Here is a 17,582-nt window from a genome sequence, read left to right on the forward strand (position 1 = left end):
AATTAGGTGAGTTTATAGTGATATTAAAAAAGAATCATAGAACTTTAAATCAGAAAGGGAGTTCAGACACCTTTTATTCCATGGCTCTCAATCTCAAAGTGGGCTTGAAATGCTACATAAAATTTTGTTTATATGTGGACTTGTTCATGTTCTCAGAGCGCTCACTAGACTCTCGATATGACTGACATAAATGGAACATCGAAAGCTACACATTACAGATGAGAAAGCTGCCGCCTTGGGAACCCTACAAAACTGTAGAGGAATGATGGATATTATTAGGACATTCATTTTGCTCTGACATCCATAAAGTCAAAACAGACACGAGGAAGCCTCCTTTATGGCCCACATAATTTATCTGAATCTGTTCGTCTGCAGTGTATCTGTGCTGGATGAGTTAGCTATTCTGGGACAGTCTTAATTTTTCATGATAAAAATTCAAAACAGGAACAAAAAGTTAGACATCTTTGCCTTATTGAATAACACAAGTATTTATTAAAACGTCATTCATCAAATCAGGTGCCGAGAAAGAAGACATGCTTGCAGTTTTCATTGCACTGACCTTGTGCTGTCGTGATTGCTGCAAACCCAAGAAGAATAGGGGCATGTTCACTCTTTTTTTCTCTTTCATAAGTGGAGTGAATAGACATCTCGACAGAGGCCAGCTGCCACTTCCATAGACTTAATGAGTTTCTTAAGCCCCCCCACTGTGTCTCAATATTAAAGAAGCATATGGCATAGTTAATGTTTAAATGTGGATTTATTTGACTTTTTATCATGTGTTTCCCACCTGTGATTTCAGTTTCTTTAAGGAATCCTGTGTGTTTGTATACACAGCGACGAGGCTGTGTCAGTAGGAGTGAGGTTGGCAATTGTGTTATTCTCCTGGATACGTAAATGTAATACCTCTCTGTTCTTAGTTGCTCTTAATAACCTCTTGAAGAAGAAAATTGGGGAAAAAAAGCATGAATGCCTTCTATCTTTAAATCAAAAAAGTATTTATGGTCTTTTTTGAAAAGCTATATATAAAAATATAAAGTATATAAGAATATAAAAATAAAACATAAAAAGTCTTAAAGGGCAGTATCTGCTTGTCACCCAGGATATTATAAAATAGAGATATGAGAGCTCAGAAACCAAACATAAGTATTCCTACAGAGACAAGTTATAAAACAGAATTCCCCTTTCTCCCTCTGGTGATTATTTTCCAGAATCACATTTGATAATGGATCTCAAGCTATGTGTCTTCGTGTGCATCTTCCCACCCCATTGCACACGACTAATTACAGTGAAGCTGCACATGAGAATTAAGTCGATCCCTGGGGCCACGTGAAAGAGCCCCATGCTAGCTGCATTATGGTTCTGGGTTTTGATGTGCAGCTATTAGTCTCCGAGCTTTGACTTTGAAGACACTGATCAAAACCCACCAACTTCTACCCAGTACAATAACTCTGTCAGAGACCTGACAACACCTCATCACAACCACCTGATACTCACAAAGAAGGGGATTTCAAAACCAGGAGATGGAAATGGCATGAAGCCAAGGAGGGACGGATTTACCCAGTGTATTTGCTTAGGCTACCTGTGCTGAATAGAAGCTGTTTTTCTTACTCACATGGCTTTTTTAATTGGGACACCTCTACTATAGGTAGCACAGCCTGGCAGGGTACAGAAGACAGAAAGCACTAATGTAAAACTTTCAAAGCCATCTTTATCATGTTTTATTATAAAAATGAACAAAATGTTTTCGCATTCCTATAATAATTTCTCTTGAAGTATAAATAGGTGTTTGGTTATATTTGAGGAGTTGATTTACATATCTTCTTTGTGTTCATTCAATAGAATATATTAAGAATAAACACTAGCATCCATCCTGTTTTAAGATAACCATTTGGTTTTCAAAACGGGGTGGGGTGGGGGATGGGAGCTCCCTAAGAACTCTTTTAACTGTTTCTTTAAGGCCAACTGGCAAGGCTTCACAACAGTGCCATTCAGAGAGAAAGATCGCCTTTGAAATCAGCTTGACAGGAATAAAAAAACGTATCTAATTTGGCTTTGCTTATTCGGCAGAGTAAAAGGAAAAGATGTTTCAAATTTCTAGTTGGGTAAGTACCAGAAAAAGTCTTGCTTTGAGTTCTGACTTACTGCTGTTTACATGGTGGGGTGTGGCAAAGAAAAACAAAAGGGAAGAGGGAACTGGAGAGGGAGATTCTTAAAGTTTGCTAAAGGAAGACATGGAAATTAAAGACCTTAGGACTCTTACTTTTAATTTGCAAAGGTTTTACCTTACCTTTAAAACAAACAAACAAACAAACAAACAAAAAATCCAAAGATTTATTTTATTTTCAATTGTGTGTATGTGTGTGTGTGTGTGTGTGTGTGTGTGTGTGTGTGCATGCCTATATTGGTGAAGGTGCCCAGGGGTGCTAGAAGAGGGCCTAGGATCCTCTCGAACTGGAATTACAATCCTTTGTGACCTGAAGTGGGATCTAGGATCTGAACTGTGGTGTTTTCGGGGGGGGGGGGGTATGGGCTCTTAACCATGACATTTCTCCATCCCCTCCACCTAGAGTTTTAAGTGGCACAGCTGTTAAGTAGGACTCTTCTGATGAGCAAGCCAGCAAAGTCATGTGTGAGTTTCTGTGTCACCAGCAGGGCTAACTAGCAGGGTGTTGTTCTAACTTGCATGGCAGCTGCCACCACGCTGCTGATTTGTGGAGAGATGTTCAGACATCATAAGGAGTCTGAATATTACATTCTCCTAGGGAGTAATTCTCTGAGAAAGTTTGTCTTCTCTTCGTATAATAATAATGATAATAATAATAAGAGACGAGCATCCTGTGTGTGATAGTCTGCAAGCCAACAGATTCTTGCGTAGCAGATAGGTTAATTCAGCACGTTTGTACCAGTCTGTGTAATTTTTCCAGAGAAGCATCAAGGTATGTTATTATGACTGGAGATTTTGCTACAGTTTGCTTTTATTCCCCACGTTCCACTCCCCCTCTTATCAAGTAAAATTTTGTTGGATTATCTTCCTTGTGGAATTTCAGGTTTGCTACTCTTAATTCAGGAAAGAAAAGCATCAATTCCTTGGGTTTGTTTATTTATTTGTTTTTTTTAAGTGAGAAACATATGGGGTGATGACAAAATGAACTACATTGTAGAATTCAAATTCCTGGACATTTTATGAAAGCAATTTCTGACATAAATCAAAAGTTTTAAAAGTATTTGCAACATTTAGTCAGCACGTATACTCATGAAGTCCTATTCTAAACAAATAATTTGATCTCTAAAGCCCTTTTTGAGGAATACATATTTATGTCCTTTAAAAGAGAGAGAAATGAAATAATAATTAATATTAATAATGCAAAGTAGAATAATTATGTAAATAACATAAAATGTGAAAAATCAGGTGGGCATTTCTGTCATCCTGTACAATGTAGCCTTTAATAATGAAAATGTTCTTTAACACTCTGGGCCAACACGAGGAAAGAAAATGCTAATTAAAATCTTTCTCTGGTCATCTGACAAGCCATAGCATTGCCACACACAGTTTGGCTTGGAAAACCTTGGACTAAATGGACCAAGGAGTACTCGCATGTCTTCCAAATCAAAGGAATGAATTGTACATCTTAATGGATGCAGACTAGGCCATGCAGAACTTTCCCACTCAAGGGCCTGGTTCCCTTACAATATCTTCCTTCAGTCTCCTCCAGCTCAGTTGTCCTGTATCAACAGTGTATCTGAGAACATCGCATCTTCCCTTCTGTTTCCCTGGCTTCTGTCAGTTGCAGTCTATACTCATTTTCTTGGATTTCTGCTTTGTAAATTCAATTGTACATCACAAGGAGACTCAGATACTCATTTTCTCCTTTTCAAGATTATCCATATGCTTCCTTAAATTCTTTCCTAAACCGAAGTACTATTTAGGAAAAAAAAAAGTTTCTAGAAGTGTAACATCAATCAGATGAAGACTGGACTCCTGGGAGTTCCCAGAGATTAAGCCACCCACCAAAGACCATACATGGGCTGTTCTGTGGCCCCTAGCACATATGCAGCACAGAGCTGCCTTGTCTGGCCTCAGTGGGAGAGGATGTACCTAATCCTGAAGAGACTTTGATGCTCCAGGGAAGGGGGGTGTGAGTGTGGGGAGGTATGGTAGGGATGGGAGGGTGGGTGGAGTGGGGGGCACCCTCTCAGAGGCAAAGGGGTGGGGGATGGAGTGAAGAACTCTTGGAGTGGGGACTGGAAGGGGACAACATTTGGAATGTAAATAAATAAAACAGTTTAAAAAAATAAAAGGCTATTTGAAAATTTGACTTGTAGGTTATAGAAATAAAACTTTTTTAGAGGTGCTAGAAGAATTCTCATGAAAAACCCAAGAAAAACCCGAAAGTAATAAAGCAAAATTAGGACTCAGGATGTTTTGTCTTGTTCTGGACCTTTGCCTCAGGAGAGAACCCTGACAAGAGAGAATGTCGGGCGGGCCACTCCTGTGAGAAGTGGGGTACTGCTAGCTGAAGCTCAGACAGTAAGGAGAGACATTGTGAAAGAAGAGGGAGATGGGTAGTTACGAGACTCTATAGGTCAAAACATGAATGAAGAATAACTACAGGCCTCATTGACTGAAGTGAACCACATTTTTGAGGTTATCCTTGATTGACCTGTACTCACCCTTAACCCCGAGTTGACGCATGGTACACCTAGAACTTACAGAGACAAATCTTTACTTACAACTATAGAACAATGCCTCCCTCCCTCCAGGTCCAGGGTTCGGTGTGGCACATCGATAAGTATCAGTTGACTTCCAGAGTCCAGGGTAGCTAGGCAATTAGAATTGCAATAAACCTCGATCTTTTAAAAAACCGAAGATGTTACAGCAATTACAATGATATCACACTGTTTACTAACACGCGCTCGCTCTCGAGCTCGCTCGCGCTCTCGCTCTTTCTTCTGATCATTTGCAGTCTCTTCTCTCATTTTTCTATGCTCTTGCTCATCCTGGGAAAGGAGGGGTGGTGAGGTCCCACATCTTTCAAACTGTGCTGTATATCTTTGTTTTGGTCTTCTTTCTTTCCTACACAATACTTAGTTTTAGGACCATTATGCCACTGAACGCACTTTCAGTTCCTTTTATCTAGGATGCCAGAGAGATATATGTCAAACAAAATGAGTGTTTTTCGTACAGATGCACAATTATTCTGTCAAAGCCTGCTGGGAGAACAACCCTTTTCTTTTTTCTTTTTGTCATTAATTTATTTATTCATTCACTTTACATTCCAATATTGGCATTCCATCTCCTCCCTGTTCCCCCTCATACAGATCTTCCCCTGTTTTCCCCTCCCTTTCTCCTGTGAGAACTGGAACACCTCCCTGAGTATAGAGCCCCCCCCCACACCAGGTGTCTCAGCACATTTTCAAACTCTGCTTGCATCTTTATAAGCAAGTGTTTTTCTAAACTCTATTCCATCTTACTGTTTTTTTTTTTTAAATTTTAAATTTTTTAAATTGAACTTTATTTATTTTTGCTCTTTACACCAGTATTACCATTTTGGTTTCCATAACCTTGCAATAATTCTTGGAACAAGGTAATGTTTGTTCAGCAAGTTTATTCTTTTCTAAAGATATTTTAGACCCCGATAAAGTTTTTCCTCTGAACTTTCATATTGCTTTTAGAAAGGACCTGACAGTTCCTATGGGGGGGTAAAAAAAAACTACTGGAATTTTATCTTGAAGACTGAATAATTTGCAGATTACTTTAGGCAGACAATACCGTATCTGTTTTCAAGAAATGTGTTTCATGAACATGTTTCAAGAACCCAGTATCTTTAGTTTATATTAGCAAAACTTTGTTAGTTTTCAATTTTTCATACATTTTCTTATAAATAGCTCGAATGTTTTATATTTGAGTGCTACCGCGAATAGTTTTATTTCTCACTTAACTTACTGGCTTTTTTAAAAACTTTATTTCAATATATAATAATGCAATGATTTTGAATATTCATCTTATACCTGGCAAACTTGTAAACCTTCTTAGTTTTAAGAGTTTTTTTTCCAAGAAGTTTTGCATATATGTAGTCACTTAACATGTAAATAGAGTGAATTTTATGACCTTTGTCCTGATCTGAGTGAGTTCAGTGTGATTTTCTTGCCTGGTTATATTGGCCATCATTTCCAGTATAATTGAATCTAAGTGGTGAGAGTGGGTTTCCATTTTGTTCTGTTCCTGCTTTTAGAGCAAAGGCTTTTGTTCATTCAGAGGTGGCCTTGCTGCTTTCAGCAGGCCTAGTGTGTCTGCTGGCTGAATTAAAGGCATCCAGAGAAGCAGACACCATGTGTGTTTTCTATACCATGTGTGTTTTCTATACCATGTGTGTTTTCTATACCATGTGTGTGTGTTTATCTGCATCACTTCAGGTTTTCAGTTTTCAAACTGCATACATTTTATTCCAATAAATTTAGCTAAAAACAAATTTTTTTTGAAAGGAAGCCACTATCACTTGTCATATTGTAAGAGAACATTAGGATCTAATACAAAAATCATTAGGATCTAATTGCCAAATTTTAGTAGCTGCATTAAAAGTGGAGGTTTTGTGGAGTCACTTTGTGAGGCAAACTCCTTAAGGCAAACCCTTCAAGACACTGTTGTCAATTTAAACAGTTTCGTTTATGTAGCTAATTATTTAAGTGACTAGAAACAGGGACTCTATTATAATTCATATTATGTCTCATGTAGCAGTAAAAACTCATACGTTTCATGTTCATATGTTTCAACTTTCATATGTTGGCTTTTATTTCTATAGCTGAGGATTACTAGGCCTTAGGCAGATTTGAAAACATTTGGTTATCATAAATGCCAGAGAGCTCAGGTATTCACTGCATGGTATTCTAGGCATTGGTGACAGGTCCCCATCACAGTGACAGTTTAAGATTCACTACAAAAGAGTCAGAGTACTTGGATTGGGATAACCGTATGTTTTTAGAGTTCCCAAGGTCATTTAGAGGCTTAAGAAGGGTAGTATGTCTCTGTGAGAGGATATGTGTTTGTCAGAAGGTGATGTATGGCGCTGGTGAAGATTTGGAGTAGACAGACAAGAGTCATCCAGATTGTCCAGCCTGGAAATGTCATGAAGAATTAAAACGACATGATTATTTGCCATTGTTAGGGCAAGAGTCCCGATGCCTGGTTGGCATCAGCAGTTGGATATTTAATAAGGACTTTGCAGAGTGCTGACACCTTCATTTACTGTAGATATCCATGAATTTTCTGCTTCAAGTGTTCCTGTGGCTTAGGAGCAATATGATCTCTTAACAATTAAAGCCTTTAGATGTACAGCTCAAGAATGCATTTTGATAGCATGAAGATTGATCTCCATGGCTTTCTTAGTATTTCAGAAGAGAAATGTGAAGTATTTTTGAGAGAGCTTTAACATAAGTGCTCTCCATAAATAGTTCCAGAGTAGAGAGGCATACTGACCTTAGGTAACAAATGTTTTAAACATACTCCCTGTATAATCTGCATGTGCTCATGTAAGATGTGCACATGTAAGTGAATAGAAAGCACTCGAAGCACCTTGACTCTTGAATTAACCTGTCTATGCACACTTTGGAAGCTGTCTCTTGAGCTATTTAAAACACCTTTTCAATGTAAGTGGCCACAGTCTTCCAAGCTGTCTTGTGTCTCTTTGTCACCCTGTCTCTTTGTCATATTGGTGTTGTGAAGACTTCATCTGGGAAAGGGAAAGGAGAGAAGTAAAAGACACAAATCTTCCAACTTGGCAGAGAAAGAGAGCTTAAGAAAGACCTTGAAATCTTGCTTAAATAAAGGCAGTAGAGGGAAGGTAGTAGGGTTATTATTTTTGTAATTCGTTCCTTGAGAAAATGATGAGATTACATCCTGAGGGTAAAAAGTTTTTGTTTATTTTTTTAAAAAAGTAATTAAATAATTAAATATTTATTTATATATTTATTCGTTTTACATCCTAGTAATAGCCCCCTTACCTCCCAGCCCCCCTCATGCAAGTCCTTCCCCCATTCTGGGTATGTTTTTAAAGTTCCCAAGGCCATTCAATAACTGAGGGAAAACCCTTTCAAGACACTTTTGTCAATCTGGGTACCAATCCCCCTCACTAACAAACAGACACACACACAGATAGAGATAGATAGATAGATAGATAGATAGATAGATAGATAGATAGATAGATAGATAGACAGACAGACAGACAGATAGATAGATATCATCAAGTCGCTGCTGGATTAGTTTCCTGTTTAGCTCTGTACCCCATTTTAAGATTGGGTTATTTGGATTGTTGGTGCCTACCTTCTTGAGTTCTGTATATATTTTGTATATTAGCAGATACACTAAATCTAGTAGAACAGAAAATGGGATTAGCCTTGAACTCGTCGGTACAGGAGACATTTTCCTGAACAAAAGACCAATGGCTTAGTCACTAACGTAAACAACTAATAAATGGGGCCTTATGAAAATGAAAAGCTTCTGTAAATCAAAGGATACTGTCATTAGGACAAAATGATAGCCCACAGATTGTGAAACAGCCTTCACTAACCCTACATCTGACAGAGAGTGAATATCCAAAATACATAAAAGTTTCTTTTTCTTAATGGTCCTTTCAGTCTGATCTGGACAGTTTCTAATCTATCCCACAGGCCACCTCCCAGAAAGTCCCACTCTCCGCCCTCCCCTGGCCTCCTTCCTTGGCCAGCCTACCCAGTGGGCGGGGTGGGCCTCCAACCTGGCCCTTCTAGGCTCAGGAGACTGGCAGAGCTCAGGACACTGTCCCCCAGCTGTCTAGACTCAGAGGCTCACTGGCTGGCTGCGCTGTTGGTCAGGTTCTGGAGCTCTCAGACCCCGCGGCAGTTTCTTGCTCTGGGACAGGACAGCAAACTCTGATCAGTGCGCGGAGCGGGACAGCGGGACCTAGGCGGGTCCTCAGCTGCTATCCCCACAGGGTAGCCCTGGACGGCGCACTTGCTGGTTTCTACTCCTCAGAGGCGCCTTCTCAGAATGGAGCAATTTCCTCACGGTCGTAGAGACCGCAGCGGCGGCTGCCGACCCCATCTGGCCCCAGGGCGGGCTGCTGCGCCCGCTTCGGCCGCGCGGTCGGTGTCGTCGGGGATCCCTGTGTCAGCGACTTTCCTGCGGCCGCCTGGCCTTTTCCTGCGTTCAACCGCAAGCGCGGGTCGCGCAGGAAGCGCTCTCGGTTCTGGGCTGGATAGGGCGTTGGGGGCGGTAGGCTGCGGCTACCCGCGGACCCCGAAGTGCGCGCGCTGTCGCAACCATGGCGTGGTGTCAGCGCTCAAGGGCCACAAGCGCTTCTGCCGCTGGCGGGACTGCGCGTGTGCCAAGTGCACCCTGATCGCCGAGCGGCAGCGTGTCATGGCCGCGCAGGTGGCCCTGCGCAGGCAGCAGGCGCAGGAGGAGAGCGAGGCCCGCGGGCTGCACAGGCTCCTGTACCAGGGGTCGTCGGGGCCCGGGGCTCAGGCGTCCGGGGGCAGCGGCAGGACGGAGAGTCCCCAGGTCTTGAATAGCCCCATGGCTGTAGCTGTTCTGGGAGCGGGAGCCTCTAGACACCCTGGGAGCCGGTCAGTTCCAACTTTCGAGGTTTTCCAGCAAGATTATGTTGAGAGAAAGCCGGGTGAGTCCTCTTTGGTTTGCTTTTCGCGCGAGAAAAGGATTGTTCTGCAAGAATGTGTAGAAATGAGCAGCAGCTCCCTAAGAGTGAAGAGAAAGAGTTGTTTGAAAGAAGTGCTGAAGTTTAGTAATGTAGATCTACCCTGTGGATGGCTGGGATGGGGATAGTTAATAGGTTTTCACTGGAAGAGCTCATCCCATGGATAAAGATAATGAAAACAGTGAAGCATGTGGGATCACAGCCGCCAGCTCTCCCCTGGAGTGGATTTAGGCACAGTCCACTTTGGCTTTGTGTGGCCAGAACTTAAGCAGGCTTTAAGAGAAAACTTTAGCGGGTGGGCTAACACTCTTTCCAGTTGCAAAGCCACAGTGTTCTTGCACAGGAAACCGGTTGACTGTGGTTATTGTGAAGATCTTTGATTTGGGAACAGCGTTTTGTCATCAGCACTTAAGAAACGGAAATTTCTCACCTGTTTCTCTCCTGCCCCGACCCCATTTTAATTCTTTAAGCACCATTCTCAAAGGCGAGGAAAGCTTTAGGGACTTACATTTAATTCCCATTGGAAATAAGTTTGGGCCTTCCCTGTGGATAGTGAAACCGTTGGCAAGAGTGTCACTTTGTAGCTGGAGAGATCTCAGCAGAGTATTCGTATATCCTTGCAGTTTCCGGCCACAAAGTCGTGAACAGTATGTCTTGTTTAGATTTACAACTAATATGACCCCAAAGTAACTTTTCCTGTAATATCAATGTCATTATGTTGTCATGAATTTTGCAGCCCTCCATAAGGCCACTGTTACATGGGAATTTCCTTTAAATCATTTTGTTAAAATCCTAAACAGGTTGTATCACACGACGTTAGGCGGTAATCGGCGGTAAGCTATTAATTAGAAACTTTGCTTGGTTGTCAAAATTGCAGATCTTAGCAAAAGAGGGTGTAGGTTTGAAAGAAGCCCACCTCTGCATTGAAAAATTGCATTCACTTACGTCAAGTTTGGACACATGCTCTAGTTTATTTCCCTAGACCAATGGACTTTAAGTGTTTCTCATGGAAGATAGAGACAGATGAGAGATGGTAACTTTCCTTTAGCTACACTGCTAATGAGATTTGGGTGATGGTATGGATTTATGTAAACTTTTTGTACTAAAGTGTACATTTTGCAGGCCTAATGATTGTATTAGATTATTGTGTCACAATGACTGGTCTATAAAAAAGAAGTTCATATTTTAAAGGCTTCTTCAATGGCTTTCTAAATTGACCACCCCCTCTTACACAATATGAATAAACTATAGTAAGATATTGTAGTGAACTTATTCATTCACAAGACAAAGACCTACAGTGATTCAGAGGCAAATAACATTTGCCTATGTAAAAGAAGCTTATGTTCAAAGAAAGGAAGGCTGTCAGTATACTACAGTAGTGAATAAAACAATCCCTAGAAGTAGAGAGGACAGAGATGAAGGGAATTAGACCAAATATTTGCCACAGCTTCCTGAATACTGGAATCAGTCATAAGCCCCAAACACGGCTTGCAGCCAGTGTTTCTTTAGAGATCTTTGTCCTGGGAGTCCAACCTAGAAGTAATACATTGTTTTTAGACAAAATAACAGAGATTTAATTTTGATATTTCCTATGTTTCCATAGCAATACTCACTCAGTGAATCGCTGTAGAAGCAAGTGGGACATAAGAATGGAAATTGGTTTTCATGTGGCAAATGTTGTTTGACAAGTTTTATTATTACTTGATGTTGAAAACACCAGTGTGCAATCTTACAATTGTCACAACTTTTCTTTCATCAAGTATTTGACTTAGCGACAGAGTCTTGTCCACTTCGAGTGTTAAATTGGATGTGATTTACATTTTAAATAAACTATGAACTTTTATGGAGCAGGTTTAGGGTTGTTTCTTAAAGAGACAGGGAGACATCAAAGAGTACTGCAGATAACCATTTAAATTAGGTAGGATATTCACTACTTGTTTTACTTAGTTCTTGTCATATAGGAAGTGTGTGTGTGTGTGTGTGTGTGTGTGTGTATGTGTGTGGGGGGGGGAAAGAACATCACTTAGACCAAAGTAAAATTTGGACATTTTGGAAAACAATATCTCTAATTCCAAGATGGTGTTACATTGACACTTTGGGTAACATCAAACTTTCCTCTTTTGATCCTTAATTTCTAAGAGATTTAGCTACTTACTAATAACCTTATATCCTGAAATGCACGAGGAAGCACCCTCCTCTGTTCCTACGCATGCTAGTTCTGCATGAACTTTAAACTGTGACTCCCATGAAGATGATTTTAGGTGAATCAAAATTGCTAATTACACTATATAGAGTGCATCACACACACACACACACACATACACACACACACACACACACACACACACACACACACACACACTGAATGAGTTTATTATTTCATCCATCAGTGTCTTTGAGTGGGCATAACTATGTTGTGGCAAATTTTTATGTCTGATTATTTTTTGTTTTCTTTACTGCAGAACCAAAACAGAGTAACTGTGAGTCTTGCCAGAGTAGACACGAAGAACCAGTCTCCAACACTCATCACCATTCTTTGGCATCATCTAAGGGTAATGTGACCGTGGAGAAACGGGGCTTCATGTCATCTATTTCAGAACACTCGGACAAATCCACCATCATCCTGTCTCCTTGTCCCACGGATCAATCGGGAGGAGAAGATAGTCCCAGGTCCTTCTCTTCCTCTGACCTGGAATCCGGGAATGAAAGCGAGTGGGCCAGAGACTACATTGCCACCAGAGCCAGCCTTTCCACGGTGACCTCAAGACCACGAGACCCTCTCGGAATTCTTATCAGGATCTTTCCAGGTTACAGGCGTAGCCGCCTAGAAGGCATTCTACAGTTCTGCAAGGGAGATGTAGTCCAAGCTATTGAACAGATCTTAAATGGGAGAGAACATAAGCCAGACTGCAGGGACCTAGCACACGCAGACTTGGAGAATGCAGCCTTTCAGAGAGCATCAGATTTTAGTCTTGCTGGCATTGGCTTTGGGACTCTAAGTAATAAATCAGCTCTCTCTCCTCTTGAAGCTGCGTCAGCTGCTTATGGAGGAGATTCAACGCTCTACAGTTTCAATCCTAGACTAGCTTTCAGCCCACTGCGCCTGGCATATTCTTCTCCAGGAAGAGCGCTGTCTGGTTTTGTGTCGCCCTACCTAACGCCTGGACTGGTTCCAGCATTGCCTTTTCGGCCAACTTTGGATTATGCATTTCCAGGGATGATTAGGGAGCCATCCCACCTTCCTAGCAAGCACTTAGTAGCTGGTGGTAGACTGTACTTCAGGCCCACTCAGGAGCATCTGTAACATATCCGCTCTACCATTCTGCAGTATTTCTAGAGCCATGCAACACACACGCACACACACACGCACGCGCACACGCACGCACACGCGCGCGCGCGCGCACACACACACACTTTTTAATGTACTTCAAAGGGCATAAGCTTAGCCTATCAGCCTTAAATGCTATTTTTCTAAGCAGTGTAATATACTTTAGATTTGAAGACTTTTCTTCAGCGTTCATTAAATCAAAGAAACATTTAATCATTATATGTGCCTTGAATAAACTTTTGTCAGGAAACTCTATTATTATAAACTAATGAATTTTCTCCTTAAATTATCACTTTTATTATAAAGCCATACATGCTTTTATTTTATTGTAGAGTTTGGTTTTTAGTAAACATTTGTAAAAAGCAATTCATATGGTAGAAAAAGAACCAGGAGTGGGGGAGTGTGGTTATTATTCTAAAGCAGCTCCCTCTCCATCTCTTCCTTCTTTTCCCTTCCTACTTTTCCTCCTCTACCACACCTGAGCCAGGTATTGTTCCAAGTATTTAAAAACATTTTATTTGCAGATAAATGACCAGTAGTAGTAAGCAAGTCTAATAAATTCGAATCTATTATTTTTTTTTTGGAATGTCTGTTTTTTGTATTCTTTAGCGACTAGTTGTAAAAAGGAAATGTTTTTGAACTGTTGTCTGTTCTCTTTAAGGCTAACACTGTAAATGTACAAAGATCTATTGGGTCATAAGAAGCAAGGCCTGCCCTCTTCTGGCCACTATCCCAAACTGCAATTCAGTTATTCTCAGAAAACACACAGTTTTATAACCTTTACAGACGAACAAGTTTATGAAATAACCATTTGGGTCATGCTGTATTCATTTTCATGTTGTGAAATATATTTCTACTGAGGATAGTTTTAATCTTTGAGTAGCTTATGCTTCTATCTGGGAATATAGTCCTTTATCATTTGTTTGAGAGAATGACCTGTCACCCATTCTCAAAGGTAAAAAGGAATTATTCAAAAACTAAACCATCTGCTCAGACAAATATCTACTGATTCTATGTAAAGTATATTTAATGTATTTAGAAGATACATACCTGCCTCTAAAGCTTAGTGATGTTTTGGAGTCTTAAGGCATACATTTCTTTCCCCACCTGGAGTATTTAAAATCATCCATCCTGCTGTCCAATTCAGTTGCTGGGAAGCCCCAGGGGACAAAAACAGCTCACAAAACAACTGTGCAATGATCTCCTCATGTGCCTTAATTTTTAAATGGACAATGGCTTCGCTGTATTGTGAAGAATAATGAAGACCCAGATGTGGTAGGAATTAGAAATATCTTTATCTGAGTAGCAAGAATTACTAGAAAATTTTAAAATTATATGTATGTATGTGTATCTTTTCCATTAAGCTAGTAAGTTTTCATAGTATATCTGACCTAAAAATATCATAATGCACAACTGGAGAGTATCTGGTGCTGATGTAGAATGCAAAGTGTTTAATGATTTGCATAAATTTTAATGGAGCAGGGTTGAAGAAAAGTCCTGTAAAATTTAGATGGATGCAATGCTCACTTTTTCTTTGATTTTTTTTTGTAAAAAGCAAAATGGAGAAACCCTTCAGGCTCAGAGCCTAAATTACTGTACAAAGCCTGGAAACTAATTGCTATGCAGCTGACATACATTGATATTAGACTGATTTTGGATGATGGAACTTTCAACCAAATGATTCTACAAAGTGATCTATTAATACATAGCTTTGAATAGAGTTCCATGAGATTCTATGTCTCCTAAAAAGTATTCAGATCAGAACTCTTGGTGATCCTTGAGTTGTTTTTATTTTATGAATCTATCTATTACATTCTGTTTTTGAGATACACTAGATGCTGTGTAGGGTGTCAAATGCAGAGTGTGATGTAAAGAGAGCTATAGTAAATGGCAGAAATCTGAATTAAAAGTACAGCAATTCCAGCATTGTTGGATTCTTCTCAAAGGTAACATAATAATGTGGACCTATTGGCTGTGTGGTGATGGCACACACCTTTAATCCCAGCACTCAAGAGGCAGAGGCAGAGGAATGAAAGGCCAGTCTGGTCTTCAAAGTGAGCTTCAGAACCATCATGGCTACACAAGGAACTCCTGTCTTAAAAACAAAACAAAGCAAATAAAAACAAAACCCAAAACATGTGGATACATTATTTTAATAATCTAAATATTAAGTTAATTTTCATGATGCGTTATATAGTCTATATAATTCACAAGACTCTTAAGACCTGGAAGACTTTATGAAATCAGAGATTCTTCCAACTACTAGCTAGACATCGAGGAAACTGAAGCCGAGATCTGTATAGCCAGTTCCAGGGGAAATGATAGTATGTGCTGCCAGGAGGGGTTTCCTACTTTAGTAACTTCAGGCTGTTAGGTATGAGAAAGGACTATGCCTGCTTGTTTCTTTGCAGCTTTGTATGGTGTCCGATACATAATACGTGGCCGATAGTACCTCACTATTTACTAAATTAATAAAAGTATTAGATTAGAAATCGAGTCATCGCATTTATTAAGCACGTACTTTGTGTCATGCATTGAGCTCTGTGCAAAGCAGAGGTATGATCAAGAGACTAGATCCAGCCTCGAGTTTTTTTTTTTTTTTCTAGACTGCTTTTCTGTGTGTAAAAGAGCAATCAACCAAATAGCCAAGGTTGGCACCATTTGGCCACGTCGGTATATGAGTGAGTTCTTTACAACTATGATATTTACGCCTATAAACTACATGAGGTGTTGACACCTAACCTCTCTCTAGTCATCAGTTAGGAAGACAAAGACTGAGCTGTCTTCTCCACATGTTGTATGAGACATAGATGTTGACAACTCTATGGAGAGAAAATGCAGAAGAACATAGGGAGTGGCCTTTTCACAGTTGGTGATTTCTTACTGTGCCATCATATTTCCATTGAAATTATTGTGTTGAAAACACCAGAGGCTTGCTTGATGTGATTTATCATTACTACCCCAGTATTGGGATGGGATTACTTACCAACTATTCAGAATATGGAAATGATTTGTTAAATAAATAAATGAATAAGTTTTAGTTCTATGACCTCCCCCAAAGAAAGTCTATAGACATTATTTGTCAATTAAACACTGTTCATGAGAAAATTTTCTATATAAAAACCTCCCAGAAGGATGTGAAAAGAGAGGAGACAGAACACAGTGTGGTTTAAAAGGGATCCAGTGCGAAGGTTATTGTGAGACACACATGTTCAAGAAAAAGAGGACTCAGACAGGACATGTGAGAACCCTGAAGACAAGCATGGCTAGATCGTTTACAAAGTGTGTAGTCCTATTTCTTCCTAGAAGGATTTCTTGCTTTACTGTTGAGACAGATCTTGTGAGTGGCAAGTTACACAATTCTCTGGGCATCTGTTTCTTCTCAGTAAAATAACGATAATGATATCCAACCTGCAAGACGCATGGAGATAAGAGGTAGCTTGAATAAATTGCACAATACAGTAATGCTTATATCCTGGTATTAAGTAAACAACTCTCACTGTTACTGCTTTGTATTAAGATATTATCTTTGCCACCTGGTGGTGGTCACTCAACACAGAGCACTGTAATTGTGCTTAATCCACTTAGTGGCTGTAGAACCAAAGGGCACTTCTTACCAGTGAATATCTAGGCTTAGTTCCAGGCTTCCTGCTTGGTTTTCATGCCATGGTGAGCCACACTTTCACAACATGCTATTATGTGTGCACTTGGATTCTTTTAAGGGCTTGAAGGAAGCGACCAGCACAACCAGTGCTCTGTGTTCATACTACCTACCTTTAATTAGTCAAGATTCGGTTAGGAAGACAGAGCCCTCATAGCTACCAGTGGAAATAAAGAATTTGCAGAATATTCTTACAACGCAAAGGAGGATCTTGGAAATAAACATCTTATCGGAGGAAACAGGCACATCTGAGAATCACTAACCAATCTGGCTAAAGCACTGTGTTCTCACGTTGGCATCAGATGGAGGGTCAGTAAAGTTGGCAGGGGAAAGTGAGCTGGAGTCAGGAAAAATGAAGGCAAACTAGAAACACATTCAGGTGTCCCAACTCGGTGACTCCTGTTTTACCTATATCTGACAAACTTCACCCATAATTCTATAGAATGTTTGGTCAGCATTCACTCTGAATGATATGGAAAGGGGGAATCTGGGAAATGTAGTTTTCTGTCTTAGGTAAACTAATTTAGCCCAGTCCTGTCCAGTGCAGTTCTTGCCAACACAGCTTTCATAATCATTCATGTCTGACTTGTTTCCTTCTAAGTAATGTGTGTACATAAAATGTCTTTCACCTAAAACTGATATAAGTGCCCGCTGGATGACAAAACATGCTGATCTCTCCCAACGACACAAAGTATCTTATCCATCTTTGGGAGGTGCTCATTTCCTTTCACCTGGCCAAACCCACATTTAAGTATCCTATTAAATTAATCCTGAGATACATTTAGCCATTATTATTATTATTATTATTATTATTATTATTATTATTATTGTTAAAGTAAGTATCATAGACAAGAAAATTGCTATATGAAGATGTCCCTGATTGTCGCTGTTTTTATTCTGTTCT

At 40.0% G+C, this 17,582-nt stretch overlaps 1 protein-coding gene across 1 annotated transcript; it reads left to right on the forward strand.

Moving 5' to 3' along the window:
* The first annotated feature begins 8,911 nt into the window (after positions 1-8,911).
* Dmrta1 (DMRT like family A1) lies at positions 8,912-15,504 on the forward strand. The gene is made up of 2 exons (XM_021200745.1): positions 8,912-9,653; positions 12,152-15,504. The coding sequence occupies exons 1-2, from the start codon at positions 9,023-9,025 to the stop codon at positions 12,991-12,993; spliced, it is 1,473 nt and encodes a 490-aa protein (XP_021056404.1). The 5' UTR covers positions 8,912-9,022; the 3' UTR covers positions 12,994-15,504.
* Positions 15,505-17,582: the final 2,078 nt, after the last annotated feature.

This window comes from Mus pahari, chromosome 6 (genome assembly GCF_900095145.1).
Source record: "Mus pahari chromosome 6, PAHARI_EIJ_v1.1, whole genome shotgun sequence".
Lineage (NCBI taxonomy): Eukaryota > Metazoa > Chordata > Mammalia > Rodentia > Muridae > Mus > Mus pahari.

What these genes read in the sequence shown, in the direction of transcription:
- Dmrta1 (XM_021200745.1), top strand. Translation starts at nt 9,023, where the DNA reads ATGGAGCAATTTCCTCACGGTCGTAGAGACCGCAGCGGCGGCTGCCGA. An exon ending in TTATGTTGAGAGAAAGCCGG is followed by an intron (nt 9,654 to 12,151) that starts GTGAGTCCTCTT and finishes TCTTTACTGCAG; the next exon opens with AACCAAAACAGAGTAACTGT.